Source organism: Podospora pseudoanserina, chromosome 1, assembly GCF_035222485.1.
Source record: "Podospora pseudoanserina strain CBS 124.78 chromosome 1, whole genome shotgun sequence".
Lineage (NCBI taxonomy): Eukaryota > Fungi > Ascomycota > Sordariomycetes > Sordariales > Podosporaceae > Podospora > Podospora pseudoanserina.
Genome location: NC_085920.1, coordinates 8,173,670 through 8,192,536, shown reverse-complemented (window position 1 = coordinate 8,192,536; position 18,867 = coordinate 8,173,670). Strand labels below are relative to the sequence as shown.

The window sequence follows — 18,867 nt, the reverse complement described above, 5'->3', positions numbered from 1 at the left end:
GTGCACTTGTGGAGAAATATTGCACCACTGCTATCACTATCAGACAAGTCGGGCTTCATCCCTCAGAAGAGTGCCAAGGGGTCTCGCCAGGTGTAGGAGCTAGGCTCGCGGATAAATCGCAGCAACCGGAGAGCCGGGACGCAAGTGGCTGACCGCTAGATTGCGGTCCAGACATTCATAACAGACCTCTCTGCAGCTTTTCCGTGTCTGACTTGATATGCCATTTTCTTGTTCTTCTCCCTTGTCTTTGTTTATGATTTTACATGTCATGACGTGAGCCTGCAGTGGCTAATCGGGCTACCAGTGCATCGACAGAGCGGGAGGTACAATTCTGAGCCAGAACTGTGGTCGTTGAGCTTGAAGTTGCAGACTCCGGCATCATCCAGAGTCGTTCTCATGCGAATTTCCGCTGAAGACATGCACCAGCGGCAGCAGGCGCATGTAGGTTTTGCTTCTTTCTTCATTCTCGGGACGGGCCCCGCAGTAAAACGACGTTCTATGCTGCCTCTCAGCTCGAGTCTATTTATTCTGCATTCCGTAGATTGCAAAAGGTGCACCTAGAGGCCAAGAACGAGACCACAATCACCACCACACCCAGGGCGTCGATGCACTCGAGGCGTGAGATTGCTGGTGTGGATGTAGAATGCTGCAGGATGTGCTGTTTCAGAAAAATTCAGCAGCTCAATACCCCTAAGTAAAGTGAGTCTGGAAGTTGACGGTTGTCGATAGTGAAGATTGAAGCAAGCTTGGGGTATCATATTTCACTTTTGGCAACAGGTGGTAAGCAATGTGTGCAATATGTACCCTTGGACTGGCAGTAGTAGTCATCAATTCAATACCTCACCGGGTGACTAGTCTAGTGGTCAGGACGCTTCGTTGTGGTTATTCTTAAGAATATCACATACGATCCGAAGAAACCCCGGTTCGATTCCGGGGTCGCCCATATCTTTTGCACTGCTTTTGCCCCTTTTCCAGCCCCTAATTTACCAACTGCATCCATTTCACGGCAACACTCGGGACTTCTTTTTGCAAAATTTCTTCCCCGACATCCTCTGCCTTTGTCCGACTCATCAACTCAATTGACTTGCCATATTGGCAATTACTCCTGTTCTGTGCGCGGGCCTTCCCCTCTCCCTCTTCTGCCGCCCAAACCAATCCTCTGAGTGGTTCAAACAGACGCGAGCCGAGCATCAATTCCGCCCCAAACAAGAAAAAGCCACCACGCGAGCTGTTCACTGCAACCGCTTGCCCCTCCCCAAACCGCAAGCGAGTGCAAGGCGCCTGTTTGGGAAACGAGGTGGTAGTTAAACGGTTTTGCAGCCTTGGGAAAGCCTCGACCGAGTTCTTCGCTTCCAGTTCGCTTGTTTGCTTGGAGGGGGTTTCGATCCACACTCGGTGAGCGGCTCTTTTGCTTTGGGAGTGGTGGTGTATCATTATGGAACGGACCAGCCCGTACATCTTTGGATGAGAAGGGGGCGGATGTGCGGGGGATGAATCCTTTCCAGGCTGAAGAGAGGGAAGATCTTTTTCCAGGGATCTAGGGGTCTGGACCGGTTGCTGCTGCGAGCTGGCTTTTCTGGAGAACACTACATGAGGATGCGCGGATTGATCGATGGTTAAGGTTGATGGTGGTTGTTGCTCCTGCTGCTGCTGGTTGGATGAGAGAGGGGGAACCTCGGCCCGAGAAGAGGTTGTGCTCCTCTCGGTTCCATACGACTGACCATCACACTCCGGTGGCTTTTGACCCGACCATTTGCATGCGGCCACATGCCTGTGTTTCGAAGAGATAGGAGGCTTTCCCGAAGAAAAAGACACCACATGTGGAAAAAGAACCGGCAAAGCGCAAGAGAGAGAGGTGATCGGCAAGATGCATTGCCGGAACCAGCACGCGGCCTAGGCTGGAGTCTGCATGTGAAGAGAGTGCCAGTTGATGAGCCCACTCACACTCAACGGATACTGACATACGGATGCTGGCACTGCGATACGATACGCGAGAAGCAGAAAGGGTCACTGGAAGGGTCTCCTGAAACTCTCCGGCCGGTAAGGTGTTCGCTCAGGACAACTTGTTCTGTCAGAATACACACGTTTGACCGAGGTAGCTATTCGTCAAAGTGTGTGCTGCGGTTTTATGCCACGTTGCTGAGAAGATCTTTACGATTTGGAATTCGATTGAGCCAGGAAACAGAGTCGTGCTCATGTAAAGTATGTGATACAGAGAAGCACATCTGTATAGTAGGTAACTGTCTGTGCGGTCTTCGTCTGATCCTTCTTGCCTGCCGGCTTGGGTGATTGTGGTTCGTTGATTGGGATTTGAAGATCGCTTCGACGAGGTTGCCAAGACCGCGGAAGTGCTTCCGAACCACCACTCATCGGTTGGAGACATGGGGTGAGGGTGGTATGGAAGACCACGGTCGTATTGTGTGTGTTGACAGCGGCAAAGCGGAAGGGAAGGACTTAGTGGCCGTGTTTGGGGCTGTAGTGTGGATGGTTGTATATGCGCAAGGTATATATGATATGATGGTGCATTTCAAGGTACAGACTGTGCCTTAGGCAGGCAGAACTGAATGGGTAGGATCTCAAGTCCAGGATTCTTGCCTGTCTAGGAATGTGTGAAGAAGGGAAGAGGTTCGCAAGCAACCAGTCCACTCACCGAGATGCTTGGCTCTCTTGGCTTGAGGTCTGGTGATGGTCACGAGGGATCCAAGCTGAACTTGGGTCGAGCTATGGTGGTGTGGCGGGATCTCTTTAATGGAGGCAAGTGGACGAGGGTATGCGTGGGCGTTGTTGCCGTGGCCTGCTGCCGGTTTTGCCGTTGTGTTGCCAGACCGGACAACCCAGATTTCCGAGTTGGACGGTAGTGATAAACAATTAATATTGTCATGAAACCTGTTTCTTGTACCAGCTATGGGATCATACTGTTTAAAGGCACAGTTTGCTCCTTTGAACCATTCGACGGTGATGTCTGATGGTCGAGATTTTGCCTCTCGCTATGACTTATGCCGAGCTGCCAGTGGAAAGCCACTTCACTGAACTCGAAGCGAACGGAGTGGTGACGAAAAGGGCTCGGTGCTGCCTGTAATTGATGCCTTCTCCGGGACGGGGCGTGAAACCATACGACCAAGCCTTCGAGATTGAAAAGTGGCAAGTGACCGCATCAAAGACGGAAGACCGCCACGGCGGAAAGGTCCGCTCGTGGGATTAGTTCCTAGCGAGACCGGGCAACCAGCCAGACTCTTAGTCTGGATGCCCAGAGGCCCAATATTTTACGTTAAAGATACTCTGGAGAATTGTAGCGGAATAGACAGCAAGTCCATTGGTTCAACAGCGTCGTTTAGCAGCGAGTTTCGGTACATGGTGAGCATGTCCAAGATACAACTTGTTAGACAGACACCGCTCCTTTTTTGGGCACAATTTATACCATAGAGCATTTATTTCCCTTCACCAGTAAGGAATGAGTCTTCGATCCCGGTTGGGTGGTTCTTTCTGTTGATGTTGGAGAGCTCTTGCTGGCCTACCTGCTAAATATACTGTTTTTTCAATATCAGCAATTACATACGACCATAGGTAGTTGAATACACGGGATCCCGTCCGCTCTCCCCTAGTTAAGCAATTGACCGCCGGACTAGTACTCAGGTGGGTGACCACTGGGGAATCCCCGGTGTTGTATGTTTTTGGTGTTTTTTTTCTTCCTCCACTCCTGCTCCTGCTATAGCGGCGACTTGTGCGGCATTCGCAGCAAAAGTACAGCATCACTATTCTATTATAAACACCGTATTACTCTCTCTGTCTATATTTATAGAAAGCCTTAAAAATTAACTAGATATAAGTATTTCTGTTTAGTCATTAAGAATAGTCAACTCATTAGACTGAATAGACAAGCACAAGAGATTCAGGGGTTACCCCTGAGTGCTTGATATCCACCTCCACAGAGGAAAAATATTTGTAAAAAGCCAAAATAATAACCTAGAACTTGAGGTTGAGTTTTTAACGATCCGCCCAGGGGTCGAACCTGGAACCTCCTGATTACTTGAATCTTGAAGAATCGTAGTCAGACGCGCTGCCATTACGCCAGCGGACCTATTAGTTGTGGTTGGAACCACTGCTGGTCCTAGAATATATATTGACACTACACTGCTTTGCCAACGACCTTTTAACATCTGACAGTTGTAATATATCATAGTATGTTCATTCATATCATCATTATCGAATGTATACCAACTTCAACAACAGACAGCATGCCTACTGTCGCCCCAGCAGCCGCAGCTTCCCTCAGTCTATGAGCATAGAGAATGCAAATACGTAACGCTAAAGCTTAGAAAGCCAGCCTCAACAAGAGAATCTTGCTGCTTCCTGGTAAACTTTGACGTCTTGCCGCCCCTTTGAAGGAGTCATGGGTGCAGTGTGAATTGAGGGTTACAGGATAGTCGTGGTAAGGAAGCTTAATAATGCCAGTGTAAGGTAGTGGAATTTCCTCGTGTATATAAGAAAGTCTGCTTCTACTCAATGAAGTTATGTTCATGCTTCCTTCTTCACCGGTCAATACTGATCTTGCATACATGACTTTTGCCAGACTAGGCGAACCCCGATCAGCCACGTTTAAGAGCAAAAAGTAATCATACTCTATGTTTCCTTCGACTTAGCTGGAGGACGAAGAGTTGGGAACGGTTCTCCTAGGCTAGAGTTAGTCTTCCTCTAGCCATACTGCATGCCGGTGTTTTGATGATGAACATGGAACCCGTTTTGCGTGGTGGTAAGTAGTACGATGGAAGCACCAAGGTAAGAAGAATGGAATATCCGGAACACAAAACAAGCTTGACCATGGCCTTACCCATTGTCAAAGACACACGAACAACCCTCTCAGTAAATAGCAGTATATAAAGATGACTCTGGATCATGGCTTGAAACTGTTGTTTTCATCCAGTTGCTTGCAACCCATGATGATACGGTGGTCCCCAGCTACCAGAAGATCTGGCAACGTCATCCCAGTCAGTCTCCGTCATTGCTGCGACAGTTCATCAAGTATGAAGTCTCTTTTCAAGGTAGACTGCCCCCTCATACAAAGCATTTTACGATATTTTGCTTCGAACTAGGATGCTAGCGATCAACTGCTGCCTGTGGGTTTGGAGATTTGACCCTGACACCAAATTTACCTAACCCTTGATGTCAGCCGAAGTCAACCTTTTGCAACTATATAGCCTAGACATTTCTTACATTGTCAATCAGCTTGATCAGAGTAGGCAAACTGGATTTGCCTGATTTGTAACGTCGTCGAAAGAATATTTCAGAGCTGCTCAAGATAGCCTCTAAGGAACACACTTGGAATAGGTCGATGAACATATCTGAATGCCTTAATCGGGGGCTTCATAATAATTGAGGTATGGCTCGTTACACTCAGAAACAGCTGGGCCCGTAGTCTTCGGTTTCGTGTGGCAGGGTATATGGTAGAGAAGCTCATCTTCCCCTTCACCGAACGGTGAAAGAATAATCCTTGGTATTAGTTACTCGTGACAGCCCTGCTACAAGAGGTAACATGGAAGCCTACCAACGTACGATACAGGAAGAATGAGGATGAAAGGGATATTGGAAACCCAGAACTCGGCGTCTTTTACTCTAATCTTGTTCTAACTAGTCGATATCTATACATTCATGACTAATACGCAGTGCAGTGTAAATCATCCTGACGAGGACACTTTGAACTTCTTGGAGCTCTCTTAACAGATATCCAGACTCTTTTAAGGTCTTAAAACTTGTATATGACACTGTTGTTCATTCTTCATATAACTTTACGCGCCTATGGGGGCAGCGTGAAACTTTCGGTCGGTAGACGAACCATCAAAGTGTCGGGATCAAGGGTAAGCCTGTACGCGATTTACTTCAAAGCTCAGCTGAATGTATATCACATGATTAAGGTGCCTGTCTGACCATGTTATCACCGATTATTCCCAATGTTAGGTGATAATCGAGTGACGCAAGAGCCTGTCTGTGGCTGGCTGCCATCGCCAACGACAAAAGCACCAGTTACACCAATACCCCCAAGACTAGCTATCATTCGCTCGTCGTGCTGATCATAATCCAGAGAGAACGTGGGTGTCACAATTATCGGTGACTACTCATGGTATGACCAACTTTGACGCGTCTACCAAGAGATTGAAGGGACAGTGTCTAAGATTGTGGTACACTATCCTTGTTGTTTGTCAGGGAGCTGACAGAAGAATTGGGTCCCTAATGAGAAGCCTCCTTCCTTCGATGTCACGCTTGCATGTCTGTCACAAATAATGGGATCCCCAAATAATAGCACCGGTAATGCTTCAATTGAGCATGTGTGCCGTATTCACACCTTGCTAGAGGAGTCTTACGTCGGCTTCTGCTCCTCCCGCTGTAAGAATGGCTACTGTTTCCTGGCATCAAACATGCGCGGATTCAAGTGGCCACTCTTGGTGAAGAGATATTCATTCTCAGGATTCCGCAGTCGCGCCCAAGAACTTCTCAAGGATACTCTGGAACATTGTCAAAGTTGTTGGTTAACCTGGCCGAGATCTACGATTGCCTCGTTCAGCCACGGCTATCCTGATCTTAACAACCAGGAAACCTATCTATAGTACAATTTTCATGCGCGGTTTCATAACACATTCCTGAGATCATCCTGTGACTATTGTCATCCGGTTTCTCCACGACACCATACCTATACCCCTGACTCGAGAGTCTTTCAGCTTATAATGGCAACTAACATATTCCTATATGACTCGACACGAGGCACGAGACGCAATGGTACTGTAACACCAAGCTATGCTATTAAAAGTGACAACGCGCTTAGTCTCTGTGTGAAACCTACCCCCGCGGTAGTCAGTCTGGCTAGCCCTATTTGTGCAATGTAAACACGCCCCCCTATTGCATTCTACCCTATTCATATCCTAGCGGAAGTGTGTGTACACAGCAGGACAAACCCGAAGCACAACGGATACCAAGAGATAGTCTGAATCAATCACATATCATCTTCAGATTGGAAAGTAGAAAAACTCGATCAAACTCGATTTTCCCCTGCAGGAAGTAAACATCGTGGCAACCGCGTAGTCAGGGGCGAAACTGTCGCCTCCACCATGCACCCTCGGCTCAACTGACTGACCGCCGTCCAACATTAAGCAAACCCTACCGCATCAATCTAATACGGCCGAGTGGTGAGCTTTGTGTTACTATTCCCACGTTTGTTGGTCGTTGCCAATCCTACATACCATGACAAGCAGCAGCCAAGACCCCAAGAACCCCCCAATCCAAACTCCCTGGGGTCGATCACATTTTAGGGCTTAGCCTCACCCCGGCCTTCCCGAAAACTGAAAAGCGCCACCCAAACTGCCAGAGAATCTGACGCTGGCCTTCTCCGAAACGGCTGCTTCCGGGCCCCGAAATGATCTCGGTCGAGAAATAAGCTGGTACCCGACTGTTTGGACGTGACCCTTGTCGGGATGGCTGCTGGATGTTTGTTAACGGTCAAGAAATTGGAGCTGTCAATATCGGGCAGATGCTGACTTTGACTCACCATTTCACCGACTGACAGCATGGTCATCTTCAAAAATGACTTTTCGGACTTGACGCAAACGATTACTTATCACTGAACCGAAGGCCGCGATATTTGATTGGAGCGATGGTCGGGATTGCCCTATCGGTCATCATCTGACCCCCACACCATTTGACAACTTCACCCCGGATGTTGCGCGGGACTGCTCTGCCTCTTGAGGGCATGCTATCATCATACTTTCTGAGGTCCGGACACCATCGGCTTCTGCCGCGTTATCATGAATGGGCATATTCTCACCACGCTGATGACAGCGGTATCTTCCATCAAACTAAGTAGAACGGATAGCTAGGACCCGAAAAGAAAACTACAGGCATCTCATCAGGTCATTTTCTCACCGGTGCCATCAAACAAGTTGTCAATAACCTCACCGGTACCCTTCCAAAAGAGCAATGATAGACTCACTCCGAAACATTGACGACCCCAGCTGAAAATCCCGTTTTCCCTCATCCACGTGTGCGTCAGAAAGCGCTGAAGAAAAAAAGGAACAACAGGATACTCTTTCCAATCCCATGCATGTCTCGCTCTCGAAGACCCTGTGCTAACCAGTCAGAGATCGTGGGCTTGCATGCCCAAATCTCAAAAAACAAGACACTGCATTTTTTTCGTTCTTCCACACCCACTTAAAACGAAAAGAAAAAAAGATACATGGGTGAAACAAGAGGGTACGTTCCGCCCAGTTAGAGGTACAAAGACAACTTTTTCCCAGCTCTAAGCTAGAAAGGGAATGGTCTCGTCTTGACAGTATGGGTAAACAGTATGGAATCCGCAACCACACTTCCAAACAGAAAAACGGTTTCCGCTGCTCTCACCCCACCCCAGACGATGGTGGAAATCCAGACCGGCGAGAATTTCTCTCACCTTCAGCTCGTCATGGCCAAGCTCGATGCTCAGGACCTGTGTTGCATACTCATCCACAGCTCCCAATCAGGAAATCGGCGAATACATTTCGACACATTCCAACCCGCACCTCCATCACCGACCCACGGCAATGACAATTCCCTTCCGCATGACCACCCGTGCGCAGGTCCTCCAAACACCGAAAAGAAAACTATCAACACCACCAATACCACCCCATCTCCGTGAACCTTGTAGCCACCAACGTCACTGCTCACCCCCATGGACCTAACAGCCCGAAATCCGGCTCAGCTCCCTTTGGCCCTTCCAGGTCCTTTCAGAAGACATCACTCACGCTCCACACGCCAGCTCCAGCCACAAACCTGCAAACCGGAATCCGGAGTAAACTCAACCCCCGCCCTCCGGAGTAAGAGGCGCAAGGTCCATTTCTCAAGCATAAAAATGGCCGAAGGATAACCTCACAAGGCTGAGGGAGGCTTCATGAATGGTGGGCGATTAATCTATGCTTCTCGCCGTCGTATATGTCGCCTTCCACCGTCGACCTCAAGCACAGCCCCCTCTTTTCATGCGGCTCTTCGCCAGTGATAGGTAGGTCCAATTGTAAAGGTCCATCCACCGGGGCATATCCAGCCTCGCGAATAAATCCAGCCAATACAGCCACTCGTGTATCCCCACCCCCCTCTCATTTCGCCTTCTGAATGGACCGCACAATCCAACCAACCACACACACCTACAACAACCACAGCGTTTCATGTCTTTTCTGTCATTTTTGACGATCGACAGGCATGCATACATACATACAAGTCACTTTTTCCAAACGGCCTACACGCACATATCTCAGCCCTACCAACTTAGGTGAAGTTGTATCTGCTGTGTGACCCAAGCTTACTGCAACCAACTCTCAGTGCAAAAAGCTGTTAGTCCCAGCAACAGTTCCCGTTCTCTGGCGCGATTCCACCAACAGCACCTGCCAGACAATCAACCCGCCTAAATATTTCCCACCAGCCCTTTTTTAATCCCGCCAAATGTCAACCCAAAGACGAGCAAATATCCCACCAAACAAGCGGTCAGCCTAACGCTTGTGGTATATACACCTTCATTCCCGGTAGCCAGCCAGCGCCAACCACGGGAAGCCCCAATTCCCCCCGTCTTTGTCGATCGCCAAACTCCAACCTCACCCAGTCACCAGATGGATATGCCCAAAGCCCGTTGCATCACGCAAGTAGCTCCCACCCCGCCCCCCAATGTTTGAGGCTGTAAGATCCATCACCGCAGCATGCACGCAGATTGGTTCTGTCGGCTTGTTCCGCTAAAAGATCGCCCGAGAAGATGGTGGCTTAACTTACAGTGGAACATCATTCATCACCAGCCACGGCTGATGAGAAGAAATAAATGAAACAGATGCAGGACAAGGCTGACCTCGCCATGATTTTTACACCGGCAGCGGCAATTGCAGCTGACTGGAATATGCTGTTGGGATGGCAGCGGGATTTCGCCCATCGCTCTCGGAGATGGAGCTCCGGGACCGAAGCCTTCCCGCAAAACGGATCGGAGATGGCGGCTGGCTGCAGGGGTTCGTCGCAGACCCCCCGGCGAAGGCCGGACCGACAAGAGCAGAGGCACATGGCAAACGTGAAAAAAGTCAAGAGCTGGTCAGAAGAACATAGTATCGGCCAAGACAAGACCAGTCATCACTTGACGGCAGCGGGACGATCCGGCAAGGTCGTTAGACCGAGGTGAAACAACATCCAACAATGATTACTTTCTGAAAGGACGCTGCAGCAACCAAAACACGGGCCTCAACGGCAGCCGCGTTGCACCAGCATAATGCTGTGGTAGCGTGATGGTGTTGAGTTTGGTGGTGCAGTACCACTCCTATCTGGCAAAACCAGGTCCAAGAGATGGAAGTACAAGGCGTAATGGTTTGTCGGGATCGAGACTCAGCGTCAGCCATATGTCAATGTCTTGCACTGTCTCGCTGCCGTTATCGGCCTTCTAGTCGAAAACAGTTCGTTGATTACTTTCAAGCCTCGGTGCGTCCAGCTCAGAACTTTCGGAGCTAGTTCCGGAGATCTCGTATCTTGTATTCAGGGGGGTGTGCTAGGGAAACAGGTTGAGCCCGGTTTCTGTCTCTTTCTTCATGGCACGATATCTCCTGCCCCACCCACAGAAGACAAGCGTGTCCCAACTCTTCAAAATTGGTTCGTGAGCCTTGTGCATGGCGGCAGGCCCGACTTCGTGTGTTGCTGCTCAGAGGTTTGTGCGACGACACCAAGGGCGGGACGAGCAGAAGCAGCGCGCCTTGGCAACAGGTCAAGCCCTGGACACAAGTGGGCACGGTGGGGGCAGCCCCCAGGGTGATGGTGATCCTTGTGGTTTTAGGCGACTTAGCCCCGAAACCTTATTTAGACAACAGACGCTTCCAGTGAGCTTGCCCCTACCTTGCTTGGCCTCTGGTGTTGGTTCAGTGGTTGAGGCCTGACGATGCTGTTGGTCCGGCCCGTTCTAGTGCAAGCTGGGTGACTGCGCCGCACAACAACTCCGAGGTTTGCTCCGTTCGCGCCCGAAACTACGGAGTTGTCCACACGTGCTGACGCGGAACGGAGATCAGGTTCGGGCCTTCCCTGATCGTCTCTTACCAATCGCCAACCTTCGCCTTGTGCCTGGTTAACATTTCGCCGAAAGCTCTCGGAGTTTCAGCAGTGGGAATCAAATGGATAGAGCCACATGAGAAGAACCAAGAAACGGTGTTCCCAACCATCTGCCCTCGCGTTGCGGATAGCGCAAATGGCCCTGGGCACTACGCTACTGCGCTGTCCGTCCTGTTGTGTTCCCAATGGCGCTCCCATTGCGGGGGAGCTCAAGCCCCTCTACCGCTCTCTCGGGTCGAGTTGGGGTGTACGAAAGGTGCGGGGAGTCCCAGCGGTTGTCCCCCCAGTTGGAGAAGTGCCTTCGGTGCCGTGTAAAGTGACAGATCGCCGGCGGTGGAAACACAGACCCCCAAACGCTTGCCATGGCGCGCACTTGCAGGGTTCTGGCACCACCACCACACGCCATGAAGAGCCAAGAACCCCTATGGCTCCCACTAGCGCCTGCGCTTTTGACCTCCAGTCTCCGAAGCCTTCCTTGATCTTTCGCTGCTTGATTTCTTATGACAGTGTTCTACACGGAGCAGCCGAACGAGGGACCTCCGGCCAAGTTAAGTTGCTAACACTGCGCCGCGCCTTTGGTCACCCAGTGACATCTACTCCCCTTCCTGCCAAGGCTGCCAGTGATTTCTCATGGAGGGTGCCTAAGGTTCTGCGCAGTCAGGACATCTGTGACTCAGCTTGTTGTGTTGTAGTTGGGGATTCGGTCGAATCAACGGGGCTGGCTTCCGCGGCCTGAAAGGTTCGGTGGGGTTATCCTCAATATGAGTTCGAGGCAGTGCATTGGCAGCGATGCATCGGCACAGGGTGTGATTTCGGGGGGGGGGGGACTGGACCGAGAAATGAAACTCTCTCGTTGGTGAACAACCCAATGATGACGAGAGCTAGCAGACCGGTGTGCGCGGATGGCATGCCGGCTGCTTTGGGGATGGGGTGCTGACTCTTGGCGGACGGGTTGTTAAGCCTGCTGCCCGTTAGCTTAGGAGGAAGCAAAAAGAGGCATAGAATATCTGAGCAGGTTATGAGACGGACAAGATGTGTTGCTGGCCCTTCGAGCTCGGTTCATGCAAGTCATCCTGAGGTAGGAGGGAGGGTGGACCAGCCCCAGACCGGCCTCTTCGGCAGATGAGCGGATAGGCGGTGACACGACACAGCCAAGCGTCCAGGGCTGTACAACCTCAAATGACCGTCCCCGCCGAATTTTTGAAAAATGGCGATATGATCGTGGTTCAAGATGCTGCTGGAAGAATGTGCTGTATCGTAATACGGTTACATGATGGCCCGGGGAGGTGAAAACAACAAAGTGTGGCAATCAGCTGGCATCCTCCCCAGGGTCGTTCTGCATGGTGGGGGGGGCGTCATGAATCTGGCGGTTTTCCTTGCTGATTGTAGCGCTCTTTTTTTGCTCAAATTGGTGTACGGTTTTTTGACATGTTGCATTTCCATGGCGTGCATAGTGATGAGATTGTTTGCTGCGGCTTACCCACCCTCACACGAAGGCAGATAGGAAAGAGCAGAGGACCTAGCTAGAGACATTCGCGAGGACGAGAGTAGGTCCTTCCACCCATTGTGGCCATGGAAACTGCGGAAAGATGGCCGGGCCACACAGGTTGAGGCAGACTTGCGGGTACGCACACAGCCATACAACTGCAGCAGCGATTGGAATCACCTACTTGAAACGTGGCAGAGCAACTCGTCGATGTGGGGAATTTAAAAACGCGAGTCCAGTGCGATGCGATGAGTGTGATGCCATCCCGGCCTTCCGGCCGCCAGATCAAGCCGGGAAGCCAGCCACCTGCAGCATGGAGCTCTCGAAGCATCCCGGGGCCGCGTCGTATAGTCCGGGCCAACCTAGAATGCAAATCTCCACGTATTCGATTTGCGATCCTTTCAACTCTTCAAGGTATAGGTGAAGCAGAAGGCATAATGATGGGAGGTACCCCGCCTTTTTGTGAAGCCGTTGCCCTTTTGGGGTCACCTTATCACCGCTGGTCAGCATGTTCCTCAGATGCAACCACCGGGTCCTTCCGCATCTCCTGACAGGCAAAACCAAGGGGACACGAAAACCAACAGAGCAGATTAGTCAGACCCAATCTGTTCAAAATGGTCCTCCGAGGTTGCGTGATAACTGTATTCCCTCCCCCCCCCCTGGAGTATGCAGCATGCTCTGAAGCCATAATATCAGGGTCGCATTTAGATAGCCCCAGGTGTTTGAGGTCAAGACAGAGTTTGTGCGAGGTTTGGCGGTAGAGGTTGAGGGCCGTGGCGCTTCTCGTCTGCCTCGTGTCACCGGCCGTCAGATTCTGGCGGAGAACCAACCAACCGCAATCAGCTGCTGGGGCGATCCTTCGGTGTTCGAGTCCCTTGTGCAACCAAGCTTCGATTTCTTGTGTTACATTAGATGAGAAAATGGACTGCCACACTAACATCTGTCGTGGGGACTAGAGAGGTGTTGCGCCTGTGCCTCGCAACAACGTACAATGGCCTTGCTCTTGTTAGGTCCTAGTCATGCTTGGCTGAAGGTGTTCGTGTTACACAGTTGACAATCTTGCACCTGGGTCCTGCCCGTTATTTTTGACGCGCTGGATACACTGAAATGGATGAACCAGAAGCGCGAACAAGGCAAAGCGGCCAATACGGTAGACAGATCAGCTTGACAGGCTGGTTTGACCAAGTCAGAACAAAGATGAATACATTGAATGTTAGAAAAAAAGCAAGGGAGTGGAAATAACAAAATGAACACGCCAGAATGGAAATCCCCGCAGACGAGCGAGAGCCGGAGCTACCAACAACCTTGAACGGATTTAGGGGCGTTCGTGATCTGAGCCCTCGCAAGGTTTTCCCCTGCGCCCATCCAACCATTTCCCCATTCCCTGTTCCGAGTTGTATGAGCCGTGTTTTTGATCGCCCACGCTCAATGCTGCCCGTCTGTCGGTCCTGTGTCTGCCCAATCTACCTGTTCCTATCGCAAAGGTCCTGAATTTCTCGGCGGCCTGGCCTGGGCCAAAAACATCCTTGCGATTCCCTCGTGGCCACCCTGATAGTACAGACACTATTATGCAGCACTTGCAAGAAAGTCTGTTTCGGCTTGTTCCCTTGAACCCGACTGACGCGGCTGAGGTGTTGTTGGTAGGTGACACAGGCCGTCGTTCAACCTCCCTGCGCCGATATCTCGCCGCCAAAGACAAACACATACCGATGATCGCTGAAAGGCAACAACGTCCAAGAAGTAAAGTAAATGAAACGCAACGTGTGGTGGGTTGGGTTGGTGAAATCTGACAAGGCAAATAAAAAAGACAAAAACAGAAATTAAAGACGATGCACCCGGGTATCCTTGCAATGCTCTCTGACCTGGTGGTTCCGACCCTTGTACCTAAAGCCCTTTTTAAACAACTTTCCTAAGCCGAAAAGCAGGAAAGATCAATAGAAGTAGAAGCAAATAAGCCGACGAAAATTCCTCCCAGTAACAACCCAACCGTTTGGTGTTCTTTCCGATCCCAAGTCCCGTGTATGTATCCGTACCCATACCCATATCGCATGCGTGTGTGTGTGTGTCTGTGATGTGTGGCGTGTGTTGTGGCCAGCATCAGGTAAGCTGTTCAAACCACCGTGCCGTGTAGCAATCACCCCTCCATTACTGCCAAGCACAACAAAGATAGAAAAGCCGAAAAATCCATGCCCCGTAGAATCCAGTTTGCCCATCCCGCTCTTGATAACCGATTTCCTTGTGCCTATTCCCGACAGGCTCGATAAGCTCTAGAGACCTTTTGTGCTTTCCAGCCTAAGAGATCAAGAACCGGAAGAATAGAAAAATGCTCTTGATGTTCAACCACCTGTTCAACCACCTTTTCTTCCACTTTTTTTTTTTTTTGGTTATATATTGTTCATGAGATTTTGCAGAGCTGTTGTGTAAAGAGTAGATCATCGCTCGCTGGCTCGTTCAAAGTCGTGGAGCGCCCAAGCCGTTGGTAGAAAATGTGTCGTTACGTCAAATAGGTACAAGCTGACCGGCGTCATGTGTCTATCACGTCATGTTCATTGCGGAAGAAGAAGAAGGCGGTGGAATGAGCGTAGGGTAATGTCCAGCGGAGCTCGGCTTGCCTTCGAACCGGCTGCAGCGGTTGTTGGCGTAGTAGGACTGTGGTGGGTAGAAGATGCTTGGAAGCCCTTCCATCTCAGGCTTCACCTTGGCTGGGTCGAATCCTGTACTCATGGAGCTGTTGGTCCCGCTGTCCGAGGCATCGTGACGCGAGTGCGTGAAGAGTTCAACTGGGTGATGCTGGTGATGTCTCGGATCGTGTTCGCCCTCATAAATTGTTGCAGGGTAGTATTGATAGCCCTTCGTTTCGGCGATGGCCTTGACCTCATCCGCCGAGATCATGGGCTCCATGGTGAGCTCGTGGTGATGTCGAGTACCGCCATACGGATTAGAACGAGGGTCGTACGATGGGTACCCTCCCTGGAGTATGGATGATCCGGTAGAATAATCACCACCGGGGCCCATCAGTCCCGGCGGAAAGCCTCCACCGACACTGCCGCCGCCAGAACCTCCAGGCCCGCTGCTCGTGCTTCCTCTCCTCTCGGGCTGGTAGTGTCCAGGAGAGCGCCCACGCACGATCATCTTGGCAGACTTTTTGTGCGCAACTTTAATGTACGAATCCGAGCCCTGCTGCTGCCCAACATCTGCCCACAGCTCCACGATAAGGTGATAGTATTGCTGTGCAGCCCTCCTCTTGCCGTTGTTGGCCGTGGCCTGCTTGAACTGAATACGCTCAAATGTGTGTTCAGTGGGAGCCGAGTTCTGCGGAGGAGCACCAAAGCCTTGATCGTAGGGCCTGGAGGATGCGAGGCCGCCGTCTGGCCCGTACAATGCGAGTGGATGGTGTGTAGCCTGCTGCGGCTTTGCTGAGAGCCGGACTTTCTCTGGCTTGGCGATTGGCCCTTTGTCTCGCTTGGGCGTGTGCTGGACGAGCTCAATGGAGTGGTTGTCGTTGTCTGCCACGACCGCAGAAATACACATGGCGAAGCCGAACACTGTGTGCGCCTGTGTAGATCCCGTTGGCTGGAACTGGATGCCCGCATGCGGGAGCACGGGCGACAGAGAGAATGAGCAAATGCATGAGAAGTAGTTGCGTCTATAGCAGGTCCACTCATTGTCGGCCAGGAAAAAGCCCTTGTCGATGATGCCGTTGATGTCCACCTTGATGGGAGTCGAATTCTGGTCAGCATATGACAAATGGCCGTGTTGTGTCAAACTTCCCAGTGGCGGGATGTTTTGCTGCGACTTGGACCCGAATCCAGAGTCCATCTTGAGAGAGGCGTAACTGGCCGGGCTGTTGGTGGGCGAGAGGTGAGGCCGTCGTGAAGGGAAGGAGGGGGACCGCGGGATAAAGTGGTGATCTGGCTGGCGCCTGTTGAAGGAGGGCGTCCCTGTCGCGTAGATATCACGCGCAGCACCCAAGTGTGATCCTGGATGCGGCAATGTTGTGGACCGAGGGGCATGTGCCATGCCCGAGGGGCTCGATGTGCTACTGCTACAGCTGTAAGCGCTGGGAAGAATCGAGTGCGCCATGGGATGGCGAGCTCATAACGAGAAGGCAGAAAAGAAGCTAAGTGTATCACGTACTTGGAGCCCAGTCGAGGCCTGACGTCCAGGCCGGGGAAGACGGGGGGGGCGGAAGAATAATAATGACCGCCTTCAGGGGAGTACGGAGTGACGGGAGGCGGTGGGATCAGGCTTAAATAGGAGGAAGGCTGCGTTGGTGCTTCCGGTATCGTTGACAAACTGTTAGTGGACCCCTGGGTGAAGCTGTGAGAATAGAGACTTCGGGTCAGCACACGCGGCCACGCCTCAGAACCATGCAGAAGGGGGAACAATGATGGGGCAGGCAGGTAGTGTCAAGCCAGTTCGTCCACAGGCAGGGCGTCCACAACGCGATGCTCGGTGTCCCCAGGCTCCCCCCTGCTGCACCACTGCAAAACACTTGTGCGCCGGTAGGACGGTGCTTGCTAGGTGGTACTGCCAACGTACTGCCAGCTAGGTGTAGCACAGAGCCACCTAGCAGCTGCTAACGGAAACCGGGGAGACAGAGGACGGCGCATGCGGCAACAGGCGCGGGAGGAAGGCTCACAAAGCTGCCGATCTCATGTAACCCGTCCGGCGCCGAAGCAAGCACCCATTTCTTCCGCCACCGCTGCACTGCAATCGAGCGAGGTTGAAGATGAGGAAGATGACAGCACCTCGAGGCACCCACCCCGGCCAAGTCCAGTTGCCACAAGACGAGGAGGATGCGGCAAGCCCGAGGCTTGGGGGAAAACAAGAACGGAAACTTGGGGTATGGGATACTGACGCTTGCCTGGCTGCTTGCTTGGATGCTTGCCCGCTCGCTGGCCTACTTGACGAAATCGAATCTGGAAGAGGGAAAGGAAGAGAAGGGGTGTGCAGAGGGAAAATAGACAGAGGGTGCAGAAGTGGAAAACAGCGTAATGCAGGGGAAAAATAAACGGTGTAGTTGCGGGTGGAGAGCGCGGCACTGTTATTTGAGCAGTACGAACAGACCGAGTGCAATGCCACAGGACCCTTTGCCAGTAAAAAAAAAAAACGAGTGCCCCCCAAGGAAAAGACCAATGGAAAATTGCCCATTGACGTACGTACCACATATGATCAGTAGGAGCCGGGATATCGAGATAGCCCAGTCCGGGACCTGAGACTGACGCGGGCTCAAAGTCCTGCTATAACACGCACCTGTTAGAGCACTATTCCCATTTCTGTGTTGGCTGGTGTCTTTTTGTCTATCCGTTCTCGTGGCCTTCGGTCTCGAAAGAAAACAAGAAACTCGGAAGAGCGAGGGTGAATGTGGAGAAGGCAAACGGCAGGGACAAATCAGGACCGAGGATCCAGAGGCAGCACTCGAATAGAGTATCTCATGGCTTGTTCCCGGGGTACTGCGTTGTGGTTGCGGGACTAATAAGCAGAAGCCGACGAGCGGGTGGTGATTGTCGAATGGATGGCGTGAATGAAACCTGTGTGGCGTCTGAATTGGCGAGCTAGATTAGCAAGAGCCCTGCCAGTCCGGCCTCACAGCAACACCGCAAGCTAAATAAAATAACAAAAAAAGGTGAGACGCGGGGAAGAGGTCGACGAGAGAGCAGGGAATGATGGTGAGTGGTGGGGCGAGGCAGTTGGCCAGTGACCGGTGAGGAGGATGGAATCAAAACTCGCGCTGGTTTATGAGGCGGGGAGTGGTGCAGTGAACGAATGAGCGAGACTGAATCAATTGCTGGGGGCGGTGCGTTGAGGGGCAGAATTGTTTGCTCTGCGTGGATGGGAAAATGGGTTTCGAGCCATGGACGAGATGAATAGACAAGGTAGGTAAGGTAGGTAGGTGCCGTCCCCGTTCCGGTGCTGTTGGCTGCTGCCCGTGACAGTGGTGGTCGAAATATCAACGAGATCGATCCATCCAGCTGCTGATGCTGCTAGGTGCTAGGTTCCGCTGCCACTGCTGCCTTGGATGCCAACTTGCAGTCCGAATAACACCCAGCGAGTACCTCGACAGGCTGCCCTGCCCGATTGCACCATGTTGGTAGGTGGCATCGAGGCCGCCGTCCAATTGCAGGGCAGAGCCAACAGGTACGTACTGCCGTGTTCAACAGTACATCAAGGTACCGGTGTGTGTGCAGAGGTACCTACACGTGTATGTAATGTCCTGCGAGCTCCTGGTTGGCTAGTCCGAATTTTGGTGCAACCTCACCAACCCCAAGAGGCCAGAGGCAGAGCAGCATGGAAACAGC

The 18,867-nt window shown here is 51.6% G+C and overlaps 1 protein-coding gene and 2 non-coding genes across 3 annotated transcripts; all 3 read right to left on the bottom strand.

Annotated features, from left to right (window-relative positions):
• Positions 1-845: 845 nt before the first annotated feature.
• On the bottom strand, positions 846-943 carry QC764_0026860. Its single transcript has one exon. It is a non-coding gene; the product is annotated as a tRNA-His (tRNA).
• A 3,045-nt stretch (positions 944-3,988) lies between these two features.
• Positions 3,989-4,078, bottom strand: QC764_0026850. The gene has a single exon. It is a non-coding gene; the product is annotated as a tRNA-Arg (tRNA).
• A 2,818-nt stretch (positions 4,079-6,896) lies between these two features.
• On the bottom strand, positions 6,897-17,842 carry QC764_122920 (uncharacterized protein; the record flags this gene model as incomplete). Its single annotated transcript, XM_062943526.1, is given in 6 exon segments — positions 6,897-11,684; positions 11,694-12,040; positions 12,109-14,909; positions 14,922-16,607; positions 16,703-16,830; positions 17,834-17,842. Coding segments are annotated over 3 exon segments (1,644 nt in total). The 3' UTR covers positions 6,897-11,684; positions 11,694-12,040; positions 12,109-14,909; positions 14,922-15,100.
• Positions 17,843-18,867: the final 1,025 nt, after the last annotated feature.